This window comes from Anarhichas minor, unplaced genomic scaffold (assembly GCF_050575085.1).
Source record: "Anarhichas minor isolate MPS153535 unplaced genomic scaffold, ASM5057508v1 ptg000004l, whole genome shotgun sequence".
Taxonomy (NCBI): domain Eukaryota; kingdom Metazoa; phylum Chordata; class Actinopteri; order Perciformes; family Anarhichadidae; genus Anarhichas; species Anarhichas minor.
The window spans coordinates 14436949-14462666 of NW_027466450.1; the positions used below are offsets into that span (position 1 = coordinate 14436949).

The following is a 25718-nucleotide window of genomic DNA, read 5'->3' on the forward strand; positions in this document are numbered from 1 at the left end:
TGCAGGGTGGAAAAAGTGATATAAGTAATTATTTTTGTTTGCTAAAACATAGATTTGATCATAAATAACGTTCTATAACAATATGATGTGGGGGGTAGGGGGAATAAACGCTAAATAAAACCCTTATCTTGATTGTCAAATTAAGTGTTAGTCTTAGTATCTTTCTGTTGTCGGTTAAGATGAAGCTTCTATAGGTTCTGATAAAGTTTACATATCTGACAAAAGATGATCAACGCTGCAGGTTATGGTGACTTATGGGTTAATTGACTAGAACCCTCTTATGGGTTTCCAATAGTGGGTTCCACGAGGCAAGAAAAAGAGAGTTTCTCCGATGAGGACTGCTGAGTGGACGACATTATTGGTCACTGTCAGTAGTACCTGTCCTCTCTAAAAGGTACAATAAGAAGTACAAGCACTGAGTACAAGCTCGTATTGTACTTTGGTCCCGCCAGTCAATATGAAAAGTGGAAACATAGACTGAGTGAACTTCAGCTTAGCTGTGGTGGCTCACTGCTGAGGCTTTGTAATGTCCTCGTCTCAATGAGATCCATAATAGAGCCGGGTAGAACGTCAATGATGTCATCTATTATCCATCGCCTCACTCTAACCCCTTTCTGACTGGCCCCTGTAACTCATCTGTCTGTCTGAGCGTCAATCAGGTACTGGATGTGTCTTTAGTGTGTGTGTGTGTGTGTGTGTGTGTGTGTGTGTGTCATCCTTGTGCTCCTGATGCCTTGCTTACTCCTTAGCCAGTGTGACAGAGCTGGGCTTGGCTCCGATGGGAATCCCGTGCTTGTGCAGCGCTTCGATCAGAACCTCTCGCGTGTCTTTGTTGTACGAGTCAAAGTCGAAGACATTTCGCACCACGTTGGCCAAACCCTCGTCGGGGAATTTCTGTGGTTTAGAAGAAGGTGGAGGAGGAGGGTATGGGAGAGGGAAAAAAGGGTGGAGAAGAGGAAGTAGACAGGGAGGATGGTGAGAGGAATGACAAAAAAGGGAGCAGGGAGGGTGGCAAGTAGGATGAAAAATAGGGGGAAAAAGCAGAGAAGATGGAATGAAGAGGGTTAAAGAAAGTTGTTCAACGGGGGTCAATGCAGGGACACGGTCTGGAAAAGAGACACGCTATCTTGAAGGCAACTACTCTCTAGACTCTGGCCACAACACTGACAGTAAAGGCACCCTTAGTTATTGCATTTGTGATATAATTGGAGAGATACAAGTTATATTGCCTCAATAAATTCTCTGTATTGCACAGTAACTATGGTGATAGGTTGGTAAATAGGCGATGGAGGAAGACAAACGGAGCGGCAGAGAGGGAGAGAGATGCTGTAAGCAGAAGCAGACACTCTTAAACCCTCAAGAGAAAGAAAAACATTGAGAAACATAATCCAGGTGCTACTTGTAACTTTAAAAACAGGCTTTCCTCATGATTTTTTGACAATTTTGACAATTGTTTGTGCGTAAAAGATACACGACTCTCGGTGCTGATACCATGAAAAATGTGTTCTCTACAAAACTAGGCAAAGTTCTGAAAGGTTAGATGTCTACACACAATGGGTTATGTAAGAACTCTGCTTCTTCCTTCATCAGATAGTTGTTTAAACATTATTCAGGCCAACAGGATTATGAATCTGGTACATCGGTACATGATCGATAAGCTACAGTACAGAGGTTCAATACTCGGCTTAAGTGCGGATCAATTGACAGAATAACTGATGATAAACGAACAGAATAGTTGCAGCCGTACACGTGACCTAACCCTTCGCTCTAGCAGCAGCATGTCTACAGTCTTGATGTGAGTAAACTTGAAGCTGTAATCGAATGTTTGTACACATTTTAAAAAGGACAGAACGCTTGTAATGACTGAGCCGCCCTGAATCCCGGGGGCATTGTTAGGACTGTTATGGCACTGTCAGACGTACAATGTAATTACACCGTTAGGCCTATAAACGGCTGCACAATCAATGACGGCTTCACCCCAACTGGTTACAACTAAAACATTGATTGGATGTAATGAGCATTGGGCTGTATTGATCTGGGTTCCAAGTTAGCACAAAGGTACAATTATGATCAAATGTGAAACGGTGATTAGAGCCTATATTGGCTATTGCCTCGAAAGAAGCAATTCAGTCTTTGACTAAATCCTCCGGTATCTGTCCCACTCCTGCAGGTGTCAATAGTGGTGGTGATTGATGACAGAACAGGGTGGCCAGTGGGGAAATCAAACATAAGGGCTCGTGCCTGTGCACTGAATTATTGATCGGCAGTAGTACAAGCTCGAGTCTGAATTTCCCTCCTCTGGAAGCCCTGTTCTTGTGTGTTCTTGTTCTTCTGGGTGTTTTGTTCTTCCTCTCTGGGCTAAAGACTGTGTGCGTTTCTTAAGACCAAAGACCACACTGAGACGTGACAACCCTGATCATTAAACACAAACAAAATAAGCATGTGTGTGTTCTCCCTTCACACAAACAAGCTGCAAACACACCTGCATTTTATATTTAGTTATTTTATAGCATAATCAGGGGCAGAACCGGTGTGAGAACTCTCTCCAACAACTGCCGATTATATGACCAATCCTGTGTAACGGTGTATGTTGAAGTGTGTCCATGTGTGTGTGTGTGTTCTCGTCTGTCTAGACTGAGGCAGGAACAGGGTCTTCCCTCTCTGTCACAGCTGTGCTGTGAGGACACTCTCTTGCATTATTAAAGCACCTAGCAGTGCAGGATTAAGGTCACATAATCTTTATGAAATATTAATAAAAAAAAGATATGCATCGAATGCGTCTTCTTACCTGGAGGTGTTTGACTATGTTGACCACCTCTCGGGTGGAGTAGGGGTAGGTGATGGTGCCCTGGTCGGCCATGGACCTCAGGTCTCCAAAGGCGGCCACCAGCTTCTGCAGCGTGGCGTCGGGAACGTCGGGGCCGTACTGTTTAAGCATTGCCAGCTCCGCCTGGGGCTTTGGATTGTCCACAGCATGGCAGCTGAAGATATCACCTGATCAGAGGACAATAACAAGTCACTTTTTCCTGTAGTGATCGCTCTTTGTGTGGTCATTCTATGTTTGTTTTCTACACATATACCTAAACCTGAAGCTTAGCACTTTGCTGCGCTCTGCAACAAGGACAGTGGTACTGATGGCAAACAGCTGAAACTAGGCGCTGACATTATAACCATCAACCCGAAACCTACAGATGTAGACATGCGGCATCTAAAGGCAAGCAATGAAACAGCTGCTGGAGCTTCGACAGCTCTGGAGAACTTTAAGTAAAACTTGAATGACAATCAAATTCCTGGTTATGTTTTTTTTCCTTTGATACAAAAGAGCAAAGAACGCTTAGATCAGCTAATCTGACAGGAGCTGCATCGCTCCCAATTTCCTTTCCCAATGTATCAGAGGTGCTTGGTCTTTTATATGAGTTTGTTATTAAATAAAGAGAAGATTACTAGTCCTCTGCTCCAGGCTGTGGGTGTTGTGCATGTGTGTGTGTGTGTGTGTGTGTGTGTGTGTGTGTGTGTGTGTGTGTGTACCTAGAGCTCCAAAGAAGTCATTGCCCAGGAAGGGAAAGCCAGGTCGGTTAGCGAGGACGAGCATCCTGAAGTCTGGGTGCATCACTATGGTGTTGGGCCTCTCCTCAGCTTCTCGTGGATCTTTGAAGGAGACACGGTCGCAGTCAGCAGACATGACAAGCAAACACAACAAAACAAGTACTCATACTTCTTGTCCCTGCCTCGGTTTTGATTTGATTTGTGTGACTGAGTCTCACACACACACACCTCTACAGTCCTGACAGCATCGTGAAGCCGTCTCAAGTTTGTGTTTATGAAGTCTCACGGTTGTGTTTACATTCCTCTGGGAGGAAGAGCCTCTCAGGAATGGAGAAGCCGTCAGCAACTACTGTGATTACGTGGGACTACTTGGAAAATATACACGTTTATAGTCCAGCTTGCCTCCAGAATTTACTGGTACCTGTCCATAAAGGCTTTTATCCTAAGCCTCCTTCAGTGGCCTGCATCTGATGTTTTACTCGTGTTTGTCTTCTGGGACATCCAATCCTCAACTCGTCCATCTGGTCCCGCTTCTATCCGCACGCTGTTTCTGGGACATGTCGTCTGTCACCCTGTGTGTGTGTGTGTGTGTGTGTGTGTGTGTGTGTGTGTGTGTACCTGAGATGATTCTGCGTCCGTCGGCCAGGATCATCTCTCCGCTCTCCACCAGGGTTTTGAGGATGCAGGTGACATTAGTGGGAGCTTTGTCCGCTTCGTCAATCACCAATATGTGACCCAGTTTCACTGCCTTCACCTGCACACACACACACACACACACACACACACACACACAAAAACATCCGTGTAATAATGTAGTAAAAAGGTATTGCTGAACCTCAGCAACACCAGGAAAGGTCAGGAAACAACACGCACATTACAGAGACTGTAACAGTTATGGTGAGAGGCGTGACCTCCATTTCACTTTAAAGGCCCCACATGCCCAGTTATTCCTTTGGGCTTGGTGTGCACAGACTGTCCCTTTCTCTACTGTTGCACCTGTTGAGGTAGGAACTACAGCCGTAATCATTTTTATGGGAACACTGATATTTTAACCTCATTTAAATCTCTGCATGACTACATTAGTAATGGTCTCATTTCATGTAGGTGTTACTGTTCTTGCTATTTAGCATGTTGCCTCATTGGCATGGCTAACTGGGTCGTTCAATGGATTGAGCCATCGCATGTCTGCTGAAATGAAGTCAGACATGAAGGGGAGTGGGTGGGTGGCAGAGACAGAAAAAGATGGCTGGTTGCTCAGCCAAGTGAATGTGCTGCCGTCTCCCACTCACTGAACGCAGCCACGTCGGGCAGGACTGCAGATTTACAGAGCAGGAGATGTTTGATGACTCCTTTCTTACCGATGTGTGCTGCAAAGTAAATTCGCTAAATGTTATCAGTGGAGCGCTTTGGGAGACTTTACATGGGAAGTTGTTGTTGAACTACGGTTTGGGTGGCTGAGGCACATTCACACATTAATGTCTCTTCACAATAAGAAGTACGTTAACATGTACAGTACAGTGCACCACAAATGTATGAGGCCAAGACGTCTCTTGGCATCAAAAGAACACACCGCCAGCTGAATACCTTCAGGTCCAGAGCCGGTGACTGAAAATGGCTCATACTTTTTTATTTACTGACCTGGTGTCAGCACTCTGTGCATGGTTGTAAAATATTGACTACAGGAGGAATGATCCCGGAACAGTAAAAGCGTGTGCGTCTGTGTGACTGACCAGAGGCGAGTCCTCGTACATGATGATGCCATCTCGGACTGAAGGCTGCAGGGTCAGAGTCTGGACGGTCGTATCTCTGGAGGAGCAATAAAAACAAGCTTGATATTTCATTTCACATTTATTTGGTTTTTCCAATGCAATGTATCAGAGCATCATATAGGTCTTCATTGACCCCCCAGAGGTTTTGGTCAACATATCTCACACGTCTAAAGGGCACTTGCGTGTCTATCTATGTCGTTTTTTCTTTACCTGAAGACCATTTGATCACCAAAGATGCAGGCCAGTGAAAAAGGGTGTCAGTAACACTGTGCACAAACATAACGTCGAAGCATCTCCCAAACAGCTTTGATTCCCCTGCGGCGTCCAAAATGATCTCACCCTCTTTCTCTGAACACATCTCTCTCTCTTCATCCCGGCCCTCCCTCCCCCGATATCTCACAGTGGGACCCAGGAGCTGTCCTAGTTTCCTTCCTGGTCGGCTGCATCTCTCTTGCTTTTTTGAGCCACATCTCTGTAGGCTTTCAGTCACAGGCTCCCAAAAGCCACATGCACCGATCCTCCTGCTTCTGCCCCGGTCTAATATTAGCTGCTGCTACAGTAGCTAACCAGGCCACATCCATGCCCAGCTCCACGACGACTTTCACTAGACTTTGACAAATTAAACGTACGGGGATCGAGAGGAGAAATTGGTTGTTTCTACATGTGGATGTGCTGCTGATGCTGATGCTTGACCGTAATCTCGTCGAGGAGATTGAACCGATACAGTTCTTCAGGTTTGTACAAAAGATTACATTTATTTGTTTGGTGCCTTTCTCCCATGATCAGGTCATTGACACTCAAAATACTGCCATCTTATTGGTGCCAAGATCAACACACGGCCCACCTCTGCCTCCGATTGAACTACATTCAACAGTAAGGCTGTTTTCACAGCACACAACACATTGATCTATGAATGACCTAATTTATCGGAGGTGCGATCGTGTGAGTATAAAAATAATCAGAAACGAGGACTTCTTGAAATGGTTCCTCTTTAATATGGGCATGTGAAGGACGGCCTAATTTACTGAGGACCAAAATAGTTTTTGATGGGAAGTCTGGCCGGGGAGTAAGCAAAAATGCTGGCTGCTCACATCACTTAAATAGTTTTCTTTGTTCCTCCTATTGGAAAAAAAAACAACTTAAAAGAAATGTGATTATTTGGTCTTAAAAGCATCCTAATTTACCAACCACAGTAGATACAGTTAGGACTGTTTTAGAAACAGATTCTCAAGTATGTGAACTTTTATTGCACAAAAATAATAAATCCCTCAATTAACAACTGATAACGAACTTGTGAGCTATTCCGCAGCTGTCAGCTGGTGACCCAGACATGAAAAAGTCCACATGATGAACATGTGAGCTAGATTCACATGAGCTGCCTGAAAAGAAATCAAATTGAAAAATAACCTATTGTGCTTTTCTGGAGAAAGTTTGAGACGGTGACCCAGAATGGAAGAAAGTGGGACGAAAGAGAAGCTGAAGAAACTGAGACAGGATTATAAAAGAGAATAAAGACACCACGGTGACCGACACGTCTTCCTGATTCTCCATCAGACTCTCGGTAAAGAGAGAAAGTTCACAAGTTCATGTTTAAAAAAAAAAAAAAAGATGAATTTAGTTACCGAGCTAACATGTGACATCCTCTAGTTCCTCAATCTTTTGGTGGGAAAGTATTTATGTAAAACAGGTGCTTTCTGCTCACCTGTGGAGCTGTAGGTATTCTCTGGGCCTGTTCAGAAGGTGCAGGAATCGGTCCACTATCTTATTCTTACCGACGCCCTATGGAAAGATAAGACAGAAAAAATACAATTAGCAACCAGCACAATGTAATGAAATCAGCTCACACCAACTGTGTTTCAGTAACATGGGCTGTAGAGATAAAGAGGTGTCTATTCCATGTGCAGAGAGGGAGAGTGGAGTTGTGTCCCTGTTTGATGGTGCTACGTTCTGACAGGGGCTGTTTTCTGGGACTCCCACTGGCTCCCCACAGAGCCTGTCCTCCGCTGGACGGCTGCCGAGTCCCTCGGCCGGTCTGTCAGACGTCCGGTAAGCCGCTCTGACAGCTCCTAATGTCTCAGCTTCGCCCATGCAAATAGCTTTTCCCACTCAAGTCTCTCTCACGTGCGCACGCACACATAAACATCACTGCAGAAAAAACACACTGCCAGTACAACCAAGTCCACTCCCCGCTCCTCCTCTCTTCCCCCTTTAATCCCGCACATTAGGGAGTGTGGGGTGCAGAGTGTCCCCCAAGGAGGTGCTACATGCTTCCTCATGCCCCCCAGTGAGCTGCGAGCGGGTGGGTTGTAGGGGGTGACATGAGGGGGCAGGGAGCTTGTTTCATAACTCTTCCCTGCGCGCTCAAACAGGGCTGACATTTGTGGCCTTCTTCACCGAGACACTGAGAATATTAGATAAAGCCCCTTCTGCAAGCACAAGTCCAAGCTCTGTTCATTTAGCATGACACCAACGTCATAAATCATAATTGGACCTCCATGGATAAAGGCTCCTGAGGGCCAGTCTAAACAGGGCTCTTTCCTGGGGGGGGGGGGGGGGTCATTGGGACTTTTAAGTACCAGTATTTTGCACTTAAGCACTACGATACGTCACTCACCTGGTTGCCCACCAAGAGGAGGTGCTCTCCTAAAAGGAAGTCCTTCAACATGTCTTCCATCACCATCATGTGCTGCAGAGAGATTTAAACAGAGAAACGGATAAGACATTACTTTTATTGACTTGATTGGACCCAGATGGGCATTGTGGTGAATCGCATTTCACACATTATGAAGAGAGTTCTGTTGTCCCCGTTTGAAGATAAAATTAATCTTAAAACCACATGAGCTTGGGTAGAAAATGTGGAGGTTTGCTTTCCCTCCCTTCTGCTGCCTGTGATTTTATAACCGGGCTTCTGCTCTGAAGACATTTTTTTAAAAAGTAGGGCATCCTCGTTGCTCTCATCTTATCTCAGCCACTTTTATTTCAGTCTCCAACACAAGCAGAAAAAAAAAGAAGAGTAGAATCAGGACAGAGAGAAATCTGGGTCACATTGCGCCATCAGTGTTGCCAGAGGATGTCAGAGTGTCATTTCTTTAGATCAGGGGTCGGCAAACTTTTTTTGATATGAAGTGCCATTTTTAAATGTTCATCAGTGTACCATTAAGGTTAACACTAAGTTAAATTTAGACACCACGGCAAAGTTTAAATCTCTATTCCATCCATACAGACAATGTGCTGAGCAACATTTAAAAAATAAAACACCTTTCTCCCGTAATAAGGGCATTGTGATTATATACGAGTGCACTGTGTAAGAAGCAAGCGTACTTCAGCATTGAACGTGTGCAGTGACAAAAGAATAACTTGGAGTTCTGCCCGTTTTCACACCTGCAGTACGCACACTTGGACATTCACTGCATAAAGTGGGAGGTGACTGTTGTATTTTTGGAGTCTGAAAGATACAAAAACTGGCAAACCTCAACCTACCCGACTCCTCGCTGCTTCCATCCTGAACAGCCTTCTGTTTATCTCTAAACAGCATGACGTCTGTTTCTATCTCTTTATAGATTTAAGGTATGAACTGATTTTGCATTACTTTCCCTCTTTGTTGTAACGATCACAACTAAAACCTGTTTTCCTGCCGCACACACAGAGACGTACAGAGGAGAATAAAAGTCAGATTGCTTTCTTATCCAATAAAATCCATCAATAATGTTGCAGAGTACCGGGCCAGGACTGAGATTAGCATCTCTGTGCATCTGGAAAAAAGAACCAAGAGGCAACTACGAAGTGCATGGCCCTGGAAAATATCAGCTAATACCAGAACTAAAAGTAAAATCCTTCATAATGAAATAATGTCGCACACTGCAACAAGGACAGAGTTATATTAAAAACAACAAGAATGAGGCTAAAGGGGAAAAGATCAGAGGTGGTGGATGACCTCACTGAACCATGAATGAACGCTGCTATGAATATTGTGTGGTAAAGAATACACAGTATATACATTAGTATACTCCGTTGTGTGAGTTAGTGCGTATTTACCTGGGGATTATCATAGAAGAGCACATCTGGAATCTTCATTTTCTCAGTGGCGCTGTAGACGGGAGCAGACACACTGCCAATAGTCAACACACCATCCTTTGTCGAACCTGGGGAAATACAGGAGATGTAGTCAGTGTGTGTGTGTGTGTGTGTGTGTGTTTGTGTGTGTGTGTGTGTGTGACTCCACGAGAACTCAGAAGCTTCTTCAATCACATTTGCTGATGGAGGCGATTGTTTCTTAAAGCCCTGACCCACATTTTGACTTGCAGTCTGGAGACTCTGGCTTGCACCTTTGTCTTCTGGACTTATGAGTTCCCACTTCAAAATCTAGGCCTCTGACACATCGTCATTTTTAAATGTTGATCCTAAATGGTGCTGGTGCGCCTCATTATTACACTATGTCACTTACACAGGAAGCAACTTCTGACAGTGTCACCCATCTGCTAATTACACTGCAAAAACTCTATTTTCTCTAAGAAATGTATTAGAAACCCTGAGTAGTTAAACATGTATTTGATCTCGACAGCTGACTGGGACTTACAGCTGAAGTCTCGGGTGTGTTCAGCTGGATCTGGTGTGTCCTGTAAGGAGCAGTTGGCGAGGCTTTTATCAAGAGAGGCACGGGCCAGGCTGGGCAGGAACCTAAGACACACATGCACACACTTCATCACTCGTGCACACAATCATATAGTATTGATTTGAAAGTGCATCACAACCCAGAAAAACACTTTTGATTTTGAGCGTGTGTATTTGTGTGTACCTGGAAAGACAGGCCTTATTGACAGCGTGAGCGATGCTCTCCTCGGGGTACTGAGAGAGACGGCGACAGATCCTCAGCAGCTGTCTGGTGGAGAGAGAAGAGGCCAGAGACTGCGCCTGGAGACACACACACACACACACCATACATAAATAAATTACTCAGAACGCACGCATGTAAACAAACCGGTAAGTGCATGCAAACACACCCTTGCACTTACTGTAGGGTCGTTTGTCTTGCGGAGACTGTGTGTGAGGTGCAGGAGCTGCTCGGCTGCTTCCTTTGGAACGTCACGGGTCTAAAGGAAAAAAAGAGATGAGAAGGACGGATGAAGAGGATGGTGTTTAGATGAGGAGAGAATTGGATCTAGAGAAATACTTCACCCACAAAATGTACATTTGCATATCAATTACTAAAACCCACTAAAAATCCTTCAGACTTGTCCGTGTGTGAGAGTTTGTAAACGGGTGTTTTGATACAGTTTTGCCCAAAACTGCTTTTTCCCTGTTGATACATACACTCCTTTTCCTTTGCCAGTTTATTAGGTACACCCAGCTCACCCCCCTCTTTCTCAGTGTCTCTCTGTGCAGTCATACGATCAAATAAAAGACAACAACTCCAGAACAAATCAACATCACAGCCTGAAGATGACAGAAACACAGATAAATAAACTTTATGTTTGAGACACGTTCATTTTCAAACCAAAAATACTTCTACCCAACAACTAACTGAATGGCATCAAGACACTTGAGGCCGGCTTACACATCAGGTGAACCAAACCACGCAACATCCCAGCGAATAGCCAAACAAGGTCCGTACTTCACTTTGTGCGCGAGGCCAACGAGTTGTTTAACATTACACCTTACGGTGTCGCTGCAAAGTCTCAATTTATTTGGAAAAAAAAAAACCTCCTGTTGCTGAGCTCCACGAAAGGCCAATAATGAAATGTCACATCCGTTTACCAACTCCGTTTGTTTAGCATCAAGTCCCGGCTGAATATAAATACCACCGTCCTGTAATAGCCCCTCACTGTTGGCCAGTCTCCCTTCCCTCTGACTAGTTAATCACACATCCAGAATAGACATGCGTTTCATGTCTCTAGCAAAACAATTTGCAACTGTTCAAAAGCTCGGAGGCAAGAAATAGAAGATGATATAATTAATAAATAACAGTTATCAAAGACATGTCTAGCAGCTGCTGAAAGACGCTTCTTATTACTAAACTCCCTCTCTTTGTTCTTGTTAATCAGTGAGCCACATCAACATCAAGTTTAATTATGACACCACATCAAAATGTAAATCTCCAACGGCTCTGTAAATGTATATTCCATCCATATAGGCAACATGCATAGCATAACATTTAAATAATATCCTTTCTCCCATAATCAGGACATTGTAATTATTTAAGCATGGCACAAGAGGGCTGCCACCCTTGTTAAAACATCCACATGTTGTTGCAATCATTAACCCTACCAACTGTCCACCAATCCTGTTTATCGGTAATAAAATAAATTCTGCAAAGAAGGAAACAAGTACTTGGGAGTGTCTCACCAGCCCCTGTATGAGGTCCATCTCCTCTGCTCTGGCCATAGGGGTGACCGTGTGGTAGAGGAACATAGTGAGCAGCTCCGGACCCAGCCACTGCTGCGGACCTCTGCTGCTGCTCGTACTGGCACCCACAACGGGGGGCTCCGCCAGAGCCAGCACCCTGAAGGATGGATGGATGGGGAAGATCGACCTGCGGATACACACGTCGTTACCGTCGCTGTATGCGTGCGTGGAAAGACATCTCATACATGAAGTACTTATTGGGCATTTTACTCCACTGTCATTCCATACGTTACAAAATAAAAGAGGAGTTTGGGTTTTGTTTCTCTGTCTATTCAGTTTAAACATAAATAAAACGTTATGGACACGATCCATAACGTTTCATCTACTGCCTGAAACAGGAAGTACTGTTACGGGCCGGAGTGATCAGAATCTCAGCAAGAGCTGGACGATGCATCGGAGCGAGCGGACATGTTCAGAAATCCATATTTTCATATGTAGATGCATATTATGTACACACACACACACACACACACACACTGTTGCCTCGCAACTTGCTGGTTCGTTCTCATCCTTCTCTGACTTTGTCATAGCTATCTTTGCTACATCAGGAACTAGATGAAAGCTGAAACTTGTATTGTGATGCACAATCAAATCCTGGTGGACACATAAACACACACACACACACACACACAAACACAAACACAAACACACACACTTGCTCTGAGCCACAGGAGTGGAGGAAGAGGAAGTGGGTTTATTTCAGCCCAGACGCCCCACCACAAACATCCTTCCTGCCAGCTTAGGTGGGTTTTTAAGTGTGTGCAGGCACGCGCACACACACGCAAACGCGCACACACGCGCACACACACTTCATGACTCAAACGCAGGGAACAGTTAAGGTCAAGACCAAGCAACGGTCATTCACATATGATATATTGCAAATGAAAATGCAAAGCAGCAAAACAAAGTAAAGTGCTGTGTCACAGTTTTATAAACCAGTGGATGTGCGCTGCTATCTAATAAGCCTTCAAACTCATGAATCCATTGCAAAAACTGGCCTTTCCAGAGCATAATTTCAACACTCCCCACCACTGCAGACCCATGAATTATCTCAACTTTGGGCTATTTTCAGTCTGAACACCTGGTGAGGCTCCCTCCCTGTCAGGAGGCTCAGAATAAGTTGGATGATATCAATACTAACAATCTGGAAGGGAGGCCTATGATTCAACGCAAACATACAGTACGCATGACTCTGCTCTTCATTTACTGTAAGCGGTAAATCCATTTAGGACTCTGTACAAGTCAGACAAAGAGCCTTCAAAAGACACCAGCATCCTCACTCTGAAGGTCACTCTTGGTTTACCTGGAATACTATTTTGGTCTCTACCCCCCCCCTCACTTTAAGTTTTTCTTCCCGTTGTGGCGCTAATGCTGAATGTCGTCATTGTTGTCTTTGAAAAGCCAGAGCCCACAGCCTTCGTGCGTCCATGTCTGACGCAATTACAGATTCAAAAATGCTCCTAAAACGCTCCTGACCTTTCCAACACAGAAACCTGTGTGTGCTGACCTGTGTGTGTGTGTGTGTATGTGTGTGTGTGTGTGTGTACCTCTCTTGCAGTTGCTGGTCACTGAACTCCAGTTGTTCCTTTAGTGTCTGGTATCTGTCCCACCTCAGGAGCCTGGTCCCATCGTACAGATCCAGCTCCCTGTCGTGGAGCAACCTGGGACACAAAACACAGTGGAATAAGCTGGGAAATGTGTGTGTGTGGGTGTGTGTGTGTGTGTGTGTGTGTGTGTGTGTGTGTGTGTGTGTCTGCATTTGTTATTTACAGCACCAAATTCCTTCGCATTGAAATCTTTTAAAGCTGAATAGAATCAAGCAGAGCAGCAGTGAAGAACTACAAAAAGACGTCACAGGATACTGAGGATATTACAAGCAATAATATCTTAGCATTCTAAAAGATAACACAGTGAGTAAAAAGAGGAAACTGTATATTTTTAGCAAACTAAAAGTACCTAGACAGAACGGCCAGGGTTCCCAGGTTGACCCTGTGTATACCGTCCAGAAGCAGCAGCTTGCCCTCAATGGCAGCGGTGACCAGTGGGGACGGCCTCCACGCCGTGTCTCCATTGGGCAGAGTGTACCTCTGCTGGAGAAGGTCCCTGGCTGTCATGTCCTGGAAGTGGGGGGGAGGAAGGAAACGGCAACGAGGAAATGAGAAGTTAAGGGCGGTGAAGGGAGTGAGAGCAACGTTGGAAGCGGGTCAGTGTGCTGGTGCGTTCACTATCACACATTGAATAAAGCGAGCCGAGGTTTGATGATCTGGCCCTGCTGCTAAATCGGACGTCTATACTTTACAAAGTACAAAAGTATTGCTACTTTTAAGCAGGTTAAGTTAGAAGTTGAACTACTTCTTAGTGAATAGTGAGTGTTATAAATAACCAGTAATGAGAGGACTATAACTGGGCTCTCATCCACCTTTTCCATTCAAGCTGGCTTTTCTTTAATTGTTTTTGTAAATAACAAAATAATATATTTATATTCCACTCAAGCCTTATGTGTCACTTTGTTTTTTTTAAACATAAATAGGATTTTCAGAGCTGGCGAGATGAATTGCCCGGCAAAGGAATCCACAATTCCCGCAGCACACGTGGCCCCTGACCTCATCCGGCTAAAAATAGCTGCAGCATGATTCATTAAAACATAAGTCTTCAGCACACGCGTTTCCTGCACAATCACCACCCGGTGACTACATTCCTCACAATCACAGAAACATGAGCACACACATACACATAACAGGAAGTTTTCAAAAGCTTTGACATACATAGACATATATATATATATATATATATATATATATTGTAGCAGCCCTCCTTGGTTCTCTACCTTCCAAGCAGTGTCAGTGTCTGGCCTGACGGGTGGCCTGAGGCCCAGGTAATGAAAGCCAGATGTTTTGGGGTTGTTTTTGGTCAAACTGTTGTCTTAATTAATCCTACATAAACTTACTCCATCCCCTCATAATGTAGCTTCCCTAGCTTTATATTTGTCAGATGTATACTCATCCTAACTCAAGTTAAAATGTACAGACTTCTTGAGAGTGTAACGCATGTTGAACCACGACCTCCATTATTGATTAACCAACTGATCATGTAGCAAGTGGGGAAAGAATCTTTTTCCTTACTTTTGCTAGATATGCTTGTGGTTAATAAGCCACAAGTGTGACACGAGTGGAGAAAATCCTGTGATGTTCTTCCGATGAACCCGTTTCTATTTTAGAACGACCTCTTTGATTAAATCACCCTTCCTCACTGTAGGCAATTTGTTTGCCCCTCCTCCCTATTGGTTAACCTCCCTCATGACATCACAGGTCACAAACTGTGTGAGCATCTGCAACTCGTATGCGTCCCCTCACATGATAAACTCGTCACACGCTCTGTAGGGTTTTTGAAATGCAGGAAGCTCCAGGCTTTATTTACCTGGTAGAGCATGAGCGGCTCGATGCTGTAACCCAGCATCTCAGCGAACTCTCTTGCGATCACTGACTTGCCGCAACCCTAGAAAACACAAAAAGACCAGAGATCACATTCACCATGTGTTCTACATGCATGTTGATACAGCGATACTGTACGCAAGTCGTAGTGTCAAGAACACACCATCATATGAATAATATATCATTACAAAAAACAAATAAAAGTGCAAAAAGGTTTCTTCAGGTTAACAAATTAAGTAAATAAAAAAATGTAAACAGGCAGTGAAACAACTGTTTATATCTATATATTTCAATAAAACTATTGTTTTTGTATAATTTGAAAATCAACCGGATCACAAAGAAAATATCACGATATGTAAGTGTATTGATATTATCATAACCCCATTCTGTGCTGGTGTGTACCGTACATTCTGTGTTAGCTACCTTGGCTCCTATCAGACAAAAGTCCTTCACCATGTGTGACTGCATCATCTCCGCCATCAGCTGCGATTGGCTCGGTGTGCTGATGAATGTAGGGCTACTGTTGGGTGGCCGCGGCTCCTTGATGCCGGCTGGAACCTGTTTTAGAGAGACAACAAATTGCCGTGAAAGAGCAACAAACAGCTTCGCCGTCCTATAAAAAGCTGTGGGGAAATATCTAAATTATAAATCACAGACTTAATCGGCTTCACTGACACACAGCTGGGAACAGAATATACTGCATGTTCCAAAAAACACAGTGTTATTAAACAATCCACGAGATATACAGCACTGCAAAGAATTACTGCTGCACGTAAAAGACAATGCAGCGAGTGAGAGTTATAGGTTTTGTTTGGCTGGAAGATCAGCACCACTATTGTTAGAGGTCTGGAATATCTCTGTTCCCCCAAACCGCACACAATGACTCATTCACAAACACTGATCCAAGAAGAACAAAAGACTGATGAAGACGTTCCTTTAAGACGTTCTACAGAGTATCCCGCAGACGCTACCGACGTGTCTGCATGGACATCTCCGTGAAATGTCTGAGACACTGTAGTTAGACAATAAAAAAGAAAAAATATGTATTTTTGATTTTGGGGTGAACTGTCCCTTTAAAGTCCAAATGCACAATCAGAATAAAGCGTCCCACGTTGTAGTTCAGTCTACCAGGTCTGCATAACATATTGGGGCTTTGGCTCTACACTGCATACAGCCAGTCTGCTGGTACCTGAAAGGTGATGTCCTTGTCCGCGACACGTAACGAGACGTCTGCATGGCCCTCAGGATCCTTCGCCCTGGACACACTCAAAATGGCGCTGGGAGCTGGCTGATGACGACCATCCAAAAGCTCAAATCTCTATGAAAGAGTGCCACAGAATGCATGTAGGCCAAAATGAATCCCTTTGAATGATGCGTCTTATCTTAAGTTCAGGCCATAACAAACAGGTGATAGTTCGGTACATTTCGACTGGTGGGGTCACATCTTGACTTACACTGAGAACGCCCTCCACGGCGGTGCGCCCATCCTTGCCCAGCATGCTGTTGTAGGGGTAAAGTCTCTGCACCAGCTGCTGGGAGGACAGCATGGGGAAAGCATTCTGCAACAACAACAGAAGACACTAGCACCCATGGACCAACAGAGGTCTAGTTTTCTCTTTAATCCTCAGCTCTTCTTCCTCCCTCTCTAAAAAGGGACAGTAAGGGAGATTTTGGTGGGCCTGGATTCTCACCAACACATGGAGGGCAGGAAGCAGGTTGTCCACAGGGAAGTCAGGAAGGCCAAGGTTGGATGATTCCTGGGAGCACAGCGTGGTGGCAAGCGACAGCAGCTGGGACACCCTGACACAAAGAATACAACCGAATATTGCACATGAACAACTTTTAAGGACTAATATTAACAAGTCAAACACAGCTTCAGTAGTACTTTTAGTTCACCTTTCTGCAGCAATGTTTGGTCCGACTGTGTACAACAGCTCCAACTGGTCCTGAAAAGAAAACCATATGTCAAGATGAGTATAGCTGCAGGGCGACAATCTGAGGAGACCAGCAGTGAAAAATGTGAAATGTTCAGCAGTAATGTGTCTTTCTAGTATTTTGTCCCATTTCTACTGCATGAGCTGCCTGTGAACATTTATAGGGAATGTTTTATTATTATTCAGGGTGAGGAAAATAGGATCACCGGGGAGAAGGAGCTGGATGATTCAGGCGCTTTTCTCTCATCATGGAGACATTTTGTTGATGGGAAATGGTTGGTGTTAGATAATCTTTGAATTCTTAGGACTGACCTTAAACGGGAGGTAATAGACATCTCTGGCCTGGAAGCGAGAGCGGAGAGGAGGATCCAAGGGGTTGCCCTTGTACTTGGGGACAGGAAGGCCAAGAGCGATGACCCGAAAGTCCTCACTGACACGGACTATCTTCCAGCTGTCCATCTCCTCTTTGGTGTGCTCCTGCAACGCACCGAGGTACAAAAAAACACTCTGATCCTCTTCTGCCGTCTATAACGTGCTGTCATTTTACATATTTCATCTTGAATGCAATTTTTATGCAAATGCTGCGGGTATCCAGCTTTATGTAACATGTACAGACACAGTATTCATGGCAACATCGTTTTTTCCCCCTTTAAACACAAGGAGAGCACTGTAGGAGTAGTGTGAAAATTCACTGCTTAAGTGTGAAGATTCAGATAGATGAGGCTCATTACACTGCAGCCTCCAAAGGTACAGAGGAGTCTTCAGAAAGATTATCATTATGTTCAATTGCCCAAACCAGAAAGCTTTGATCTGGAACATAACGGATCAACGCTGTGTGACGCATGTCGGCACGTGTGCGGCTCTGACCTGCAGCAGCTTGTCGTAACGCTCAGCTGACATGAGGAAGCGTCCGTCCTCCAGCTGCATCTCCCTGTTCTCCAGCAGGTTGTTGAGGACGGGCAGAACATTCCTCTCTGCCTTCTCCAGCCCCTCCAGGACCAGGACCCGACCCTGCGTTGCTGCCCTTACGGCACACTGGGGGGGGGGGGACACACACATCAGAAGCCGAGGCTCGTCATTAGACCCGATCAATACCCCAGAAATAATTAGAGAGATGCGGGAGAAGATGCTGGTATCAGGAAAACAGCAATCAGTTGAACCGCAGGCCAAATCTGCTGCTCCATTGTCCAGCGAGACCTCTGACCCTTCCTGAATGTTAACAGTGCTAATAGCATTCATACAAAGAGCAATCTGACTGTGCATCAGTTCTTACTGCTCTAATGATAAAATGACCTCGCCGTGAAGCCCTTCCTGAGGATGTCCTCAGCTTATTGTGTTCAGAACATCCTCCAAACCAAACTTCCAAAAAAAGTCTGAGCCGTTTTCGGAAGGCCTATTTTCTACCACTGACTGTGGGAGAAGAAACGTAGTTCTACTTGGTTAAGTTTCAACAGCATGTGTGTGTGTGTGTGTGTGTGTGTGTGTGTGTGTGCATTTGTTTTGCGTAGACGCACAGTTCTGCAGAAATGAAAAAGCACGTCTGACGTCAAGAGGCAGGAAACTTTAGCTGTCTGGGTGCACCGCAGAGCAAGTGGCCATATAATTAGGTTAACATGTAAATACGTGGCAGGTTGTGTGGGAAGCAGAGCCATACAACTGTAGTGAGGGCCAGATGCTCTATATTTAACTCTTGATCCATTTTCGGCACCAACTCTATAATCAGATAATTGTTAAAAATGTAAGTGACGCAGGATGGTAAGCGAGACGGCGTGAGGGGAGCACAGACAGGCCTTGTTCTCTGCCTGAAACGGAGATTAGATTATAGATAGTTGCATAAATAGAGTAATGAAAGGATTAGGAGCGTGAATATGAAGAGTGGAAGGTCTACAGTGATGTGTAAAGGCCATTGTCATTCCATAAGGCCCTGCACCCAATGCACCTCATGTACAGCATGTATGCACAAATCAGCATCGGTGGAACTGGAATGCTTTTTTCCAAACTCGTTGCCGGTAAAACATGGACTAAGTGTCCACGATGTCAACAATAGGGTTCTGATGAGCCGTTCTGAAGCACTAGAGGCACTGAGCTCGCTGGTTTCAGGTCAGATGCAGCTCTTTTTATAACTGTAGCAGGGTCTTATTTGCAGTGTGGGTTTGAGGTAAGCTGCCTTACATAAGAGCCTCCTTACTGGAGAGAGGTGACTGGAGATGTCAAAAATACAACAAGCATGTGATTACAGCCACGTGACTTCCAGCCTTCATGCAAAAAGAAAGAGAAAGAACTAAAGAGACGAGAGTGAAGTGGAGGAACGAGAGGGGAGGAGAGTAAGCACAGGGGCCGACACGTTAAGACTGAATTTAGGGCTCCAAACCAGCACAGGGCCCCGAGGAATACTGTGATGTTCCAGTTAACACACAAACACCTCCTACGACACCCAAACCATTCTCAAACAGAACCGCTTGCTAATTTGCGCACACACACACACACACACACACACACACACACACACACACACACACACACACACACACACACACACACACACACACACACACACACACACACACACACACACACACACACACACACACACACACACACACACAGAGTGTCAAATACTGTAATGTGTACATTTACTCACTAATCCCACAGGCGCATACTAATACACACAAAACACAAAGTCTTATCCAATACACCAACTCATTAAAAAGAAAAGCACGTGCCAACAATCCATTGGATTTGAGGAAGACCAGAATCAAGCGAGCCCTTCACAGCTATCAGCGCCGCCGGTAATGCTGTCTATTCATGAGCTGTTTCCTTGGAAACAATGGACACCTGCTTTCGTTTGGATGGGACGGTGGGAGGCTGAGGATCCTCGGGGAGCTGAAGGGGTTGGCTGGTTTTCCCTTTGCCGCAGGAAACAGAAAAGAGGTATCGACCAGCCTTGGTCAATATATTACTATTACTATCACTGAGGGGACGGACGGGAAACAATTCAATCACTCAGAGCGATTGGAACCAGGGATACACCTCCACTGATGTCTGATATCGGGCCGATGCAGACTCTAATAGCTGGGTCGAGTATCGGTGAGGATGGAGCCAGGAGGAGGAGCCGCTAGTGATAACACAGCCGAGTACATCTCCGAGTGTTTTGGACAGTGTGTTCTGCTATCAGCTAACAGATCTACCAGTGCATACACTGCTGAGTACATCGCCATAATTCAGCTGCAAGATTGTATGAAAAGGTCTGATACGACGACTTCGATTGCCTGCATACATCACAGCTGGTGTTTCAATTCAAATCAATGTTATTCGTGTAGCCCAATATCACAAATCTGCCTCTTAGGGCTTTACAATCTGTATAACATACGACATCTTCTGTCATTGGACCCTCGCATCGGAAAAACACTTTAACAGGGAAAGAGAAAAGAAGCTGAGGAGGGATCTCTCTACCATGATGGCCAGACGTGCAATAGATGTCAACCCGTATGATATAAATGATATATATATATAATCATATACATCTATTTTGAGGTTGAATGAAGTGTGTTTTACAATGCTTTACAGCCCATTGGTTGCATGGATCACTGTTTATTGCTTGGCTCACTTTTGTTGCTTTGGCTAACAGAACTACCAGCTGTACCTCTCCGCAAGCCAGCCGCTGCTAAGAGGGCAGACGGTAAGACGGTAAGACGGTAAGACGGTAAGACAGTAAGACAGGTAATAAATGCTGCTGCAACAACAGCTGCATTTGCTTCTCTTCACAAAAGGTGTCATTGCATGAAGAACACAGCTGCTGCTCCGGACATCAAGAATGTCACTTCTAATTTCCTGTCACCTCTCCACTATCACCGTCTAATAAAGGCAAGTCTAATGTATGCAGAGTGAGCTATTGAGCAAGCACCGACAGGAGTAAATACTGTGTTTGTCTAACGTGATGCCAGTCAAACGTTCCTCTATTGTTACTCGACACCTGAACATCGTCGGCTCCACGTGTTGAAAAGCAGAACTAATGTGTTGCTGTTGAGCGAAGAGCGTCGCTGATGTTTACGCTGGGAACTCTGCCGCTGTTAGATAAACTTCAGAAGTAAAAGAAGAAGAATTTTGTTATTGGATGTAGTTAGTTTTTCACTTTTTAAGTGCGACATTTCATTCTTAAAACATGCGAAACAATCGATAGGTAGTGTGGAACTGATGATTCAGACAATCACACATGTAGATAGAAGTGAATCTGTAGTGAAACTACAACAGGTTTCTATTATTTTGCTATATTTTAACACAATGATGCAATCAAGGTGTCTTATTGTGTGGTGCCTCCACAATGACACCACCTCCCACAGAATAGACTGCAGATAGAACACATGTTTCCCTGTCCTACGAGGCCTATTCATAGTTTGACTGTAATGTACTTTCAGTCTCATGAACCGTGTGTCCCTTTCCTTAAGAATAAGAAACACTGTTTTGATCACAGACAAAAGATGTCATTATTTTACATCAATATATATATATATATATATATATATATATATATATATATATATATATATATATATATATATATATATATATATAAATAATGGTAATACAGGCAATTACATTCAACAAAAAAGGCATCCGTGTTTTTCTTGAAAATGTGGAGTGTCAGTGCTTTCCCCTTATGGAACCCTGCCATTCATTTTAGTAAATGGAATATCACGATGAGTCACACAACTATCAAATTAGAGAAATCAGCAAGAGCCGAACAAAACTGCCGTATCAGCAGGGTGACGGCCCTAATGCTTAATCTCGTTTGCACATAAAAAGGCCGTTTTACTTTCTATTAGATCACAGAACCACTCACAGAAGTGATGGCTGAGGTGCAGTGCTGGTTAAACGCAACTATACGCAGTACAGATACGGTATGTCAGCAGAGTATACTTACTTCCACTGAGAAATCTTTACATATTCATATACAGGGTTTAATGCCTGATCGGGCAGGTGGTAATAGACTTTTTTTTCCCCCGAGGTGATGATCTAAGTAGCTAAGGAGTGAGCCATATCGCTTCCTTCTCATCTCTGTTGATAGTTGCACATGCACAGTACCCAACAGGCACTCGTGAGGAAATCTGGTAAACACAAAGTTTATGAGCTGAAGCACGAGCGACATTTCCATTGCCCTGGAAACAGGAGTTGGGTGTGGGTAGAGGATGTGGGCGAGACTCAAGATTCATTTGCTTAAAAAGGTGCTGAATTCCAAATACAGAGATCCACTGTGATTGAGTAATTGTTCCCACACATACGGCGGCAAAAAGCGAATCAGTGGGGCACACACACACGCACTAACATGCACTAACATGCACGCACACCTGGACCGGTTACGTGAAGAAAGCAACACAGAGGCAGTGACTTCGTTCTCTGCTCAGGACTTAACTGGGCAAATTTTGAAAAAATGTTAACATTGAACACCTGCATATGATACATATTTCTTCTGTCACAACTATACCACTAAAGAAAATGGGTGGCACTCTACAGTAACTGAACTCCAGCCTAATTATGAAAACATTTGCTAGTTATCTGAGCGTTTCCCTGCTCCAGGAGACGAGGTTTAAGAGTAGAGTCTGAAGGATAAATGTGCAGAGAATACATTCTGAAAAAAGTCAGGCTGTTTCCATGGAGTGTACGTTTGAGCTGTTATGCATCTTGTTTATTTTTACACAAAAGAAGTCATGTGCTAATTAGCTGTAGATAATGACATGACTGAGTTAATTATCATCATTCGTCACTGCTGGCTCCTTGAAGCCCGATAACAGGCTTTAACGATCAGGCTTGTTTTGGATTTTCTTCTTTTTTTTTTTTACCGGTGAGAAATGAACGGCCATGAACGGAGGAAAGAAAGTTCTCCTCGGAGAAACCAGTCGGGATAATGAGGAACTGCTGGTTTCCACGGTTACAAAGTACATTTGCATAAAGGTTGATCGATCAAAAGGTGGCATGGAAACGAACGGGCTGGTGAGGGAGGGCGCCGCTGTAACTGAATTATTGTTGGAGTGCTGCACAGAGAAGGAGAGAGGACACGGCTCGGTTACTGTTCCCCCCCTCGCTTAAAACTGATTAATGACAACCTGCTTTCAGTATCGGTCATAATATTTCTTCACAGTGTTACACAGTCGTTTAGCCAGAACCTGATTATTGTTATAAATTCTAAATTTGTGTTTTTTATTTCTATGTAAACACAAAACATTATGATGAATGATAAAAAAATGGTTCTAATGGCCTTTGTAAACCCAATGCAAGTGTCTAGATTACAAAATGTTTTAGTTAAATCATCTCAGTTTGATGGTATGTGTTGTGGATTTAAAGTGGATTAGTTGTTGTTGTTGTTTTCTCCTGCTCCTTCTTGTCCTGCGCAGTGCTTGCTGCTCACATTCATTCAGCTCTACCAGCATCCCATAGATCGATCACAACATGCTCTGAATCCTTGTGTGATTGAGAATGACGATGAGTTTTTGCATCTTTACTTCCAGAAAACACGTCTGCAGCCGCGCATGTGTGAGAAACGTAAAGGTGTAGAATTGACATGTCGATAAGTATGCCTCCATTAAGCAAGAGGCAGGGTGCAGGCTGGAGAGGTCACAAGTCTATCACATATAGACAGGCATCCACATTCAAATGTTATTGTGGCAAATAACTGGGAAAGCAGATTCGACAGTGTGTGAATCAGTGGATCTACCTGGTCTATGTAGAAGGCCGTCCCGGAGCGGATCTCTCTCCTCTGTTTCAGGTCAGACTCTGTGGTGTCCCTGGACAGAGCGACATACTCTACTTCCCGTTTGGTCAACTCCTGATCAACAACAAGGGGAAAACTTCAGAACTTCAGAAACCCATGGAAAAGTTTTAGGGTTTTGTTGTAAAATGAAAATATGAGGAGAATTGTCATGAGCTAAAACCATAATAACATGTTTATAGGATCCAGTTATGAGAAAGGTTCATTCAAAATAAGAGTGAGACATTTACAAAACAATCGATATTTAATCTACATCTCCAGAAGGAACAGCAAATCCTCAGGACATATCTATGATGATTGGATTATAAGATATATAGTATGATTACATTATAGGTGGAATTTTGCTTCAATTCCAAATGTTCCTTGTCTTTAAAATAAACATTTAAAATATTTCACAACAAGTCCATTCTTGGGGCAATTTTATGAGAGAAATCTTTATACCACACAAGTGCGTGTTCCGCGTTTACTCACAAGGTACTGCATAGCTATGGATCGTCTCAGCGGTCCGGGGGGGCCAATGAGAAACACATCCTGGCCCAAAAGGTCTTTCTGCATGATCCATCGCAGGTGCTGAACCACTGTCTGAGGTAAGGAGTCTGAAACTAGCAAACACAAACAGACTAAAGTTTTAGTAACTTTAGTTTTAACTGTTGCCACTGACTTCCTCTTTTTCATGCAGATATATATTTTTACAGACATCTCTAAAGAGGAAGTTACGTACTGTGTTTGACAGGAACAAGCTCAGGATTCCGGGGTGTTTTCAGTTTGTAGGTGATCTCTCCAATCGTCACCGTGTCGCCTGCAGACATCGGGGTAAACAATACATGAGACGGTCTTTCACAGACAACTCTAGTGAAAACCAGGACGGTGCAATATCAGCTTCTATTGATATTTAACTTTTACTTGGTGTTAGCCATGGATGATACCTTTGACACAGTAACAACAGGAAAACACTGTGGTTAATATATTGCTCGCTCATGAACAGCCCTGGTTTGTGCCTCTCATGTAACTGTCATTGTGAGCGGTTTGTATTAAATGTTAAATGGTTGATTGCTGAATTCCATTTAGCCGCTTCTCTTCCAAGTTCCCGGGCCTTTTTCCACAGCAGACACACTCGTCATAGCAGGAAAAGCACAGGCGTTACTAGTAGCAGTAGTAGTGAGCCAGCATGCACAACACCAGGACCCAAATCAAAACAGCTAATATAATTCAGCCATCATTCATTTTTTACACCAACGCTTGTCCTACTGTTGTGCCCGTTGGCTCATTGTCTCACATCATTAACGATACACTTAACACCAGTGGACTGGTCCATAAAGCGAGCTAAGAAAAGAGGGGCTTACAGTCCAAAACCTGACTTCAACGAACCTAACGACTCAGGCACGGCTTAAGCTGTTCCATAAAGTACACACAATCTGTGGACTAACTCGAGTCAGGTTTAAGTCGTCAAGATACTCGAGTGTGCATGCTGTTCTTAAGCAGCCTGAGAGCAGCAGTCCACTTTAAATGACGTGGGACACGGTGGTTGGCTTAAAGTAAGACAAAGTCAGAAGACAGTCATCATAGATCTTGACAAAGTTAGGACCATTGCAATGGTCGTGGGACTTGAACGGATTAAAATGTAATAAAATATGTTGATACAACCTAACTAAATCCTGGGCACATAGTGTCCACAGTCAGTTGTATTGAATACTTAAACCTGACTTGAATTATTCTGATTGGTTCATTCAAGTCAGGTTTTGTACTTTAAGCCCCTGGCTTTATATAACAGGCCCCTGGTCATTGGTACGTTTCAAATACAAACGATAGTGAGTTAGTTTAATGACTTGACGTTTGCCAATCACCTGGCTTTCACCTTTGACCTACTAGCTAG

The 25718-nt window shown here is 44.0% G+C and overlaps 1 protein-coding gene across 4 annotated transcripts in view; it reads right to left on the reverse strand.

The window, feature by feature from the left end:
- The window catches only part of vwa8 (von Willebrand factor A domain containing 8), a 48899-nt gene that overhangs the window by 22666 nt on the left and 515 nt on the right, over positions 1-25718 (reverse strand). For all 4 annotated transcript variants that reach the window (XR_012959161.1, XR_012959158.1, XM_076110189.1 and 1 more), the window contains exons 2-26: positions 24567-24644; positions 24317-24447; positions 23792-23902; positions 17950-18117; positions 17395-17559; positions 17045-17094; positions 16840-16948; positions 16603-16707; positions 16338-16466; positions 15572-15706; positions 15135-15212; positions 13674-13834; positions 13265-13378; positions 11658-11844; positions 10328-10405; positions 10111-10226; positions 9892-9992; positions 9351-9457; positions 7930-8001; positions 7018-7094; positions 5277-5352; positions 4165-4300; positions 3529-3648; positions 2789-2994; positions 743-894 (exon numbers count right to left, since the gene is read on the reverse strand). Coding sequence is in view for 2 of the 4 variants with exons in the window: in XM_076110189.1 (XP_075966304.1) it covers positions 743-894; positions 2789-2994; positions 3529-3648; positions 4165-4300; positions 5277-5352; positions 7018-7094; positions 7930-8001; positions 9351-9457; positions 9892-9992; positions 10111-10226; positions 10328-10405; positions 11658-11844; positions 13265-13378; positions 13674-13834; positions 15135-15212; positions 15572-15706; positions 16338-16466; positions 16603-16707; positions 16840-16948; positions 17045-17094; positions 17395-17559; positions 17950-18117; positions 23792-23902; positions 24317-24447; positions 24567-24644 (2962 nt within the window). In the remaining 2 variants the exon portion in view is untranslated. The remainder of the gene's footprint in view (positions 1-742; positions 895-2788; positions 2995-3528; positions 3649-4164; positions 4301-5276; positions 5353-7017; positions 7095-7929; positions 8002-9350; positions 9458-9891; positions 9993-10110; positions 10227-10327; positions 10406-11657; positions 11845-13264; positions 13379-13673; positions 13835-15134; positions 15213-15571; positions 15707-16337; positions 16467-16602; positions 16708-16839; positions 16949-17044; positions 17095-17394; positions 17560-17949; positions 18118-23791; positions 23903-24316; positions 24448-24566; positions 24645-25718) is intronic.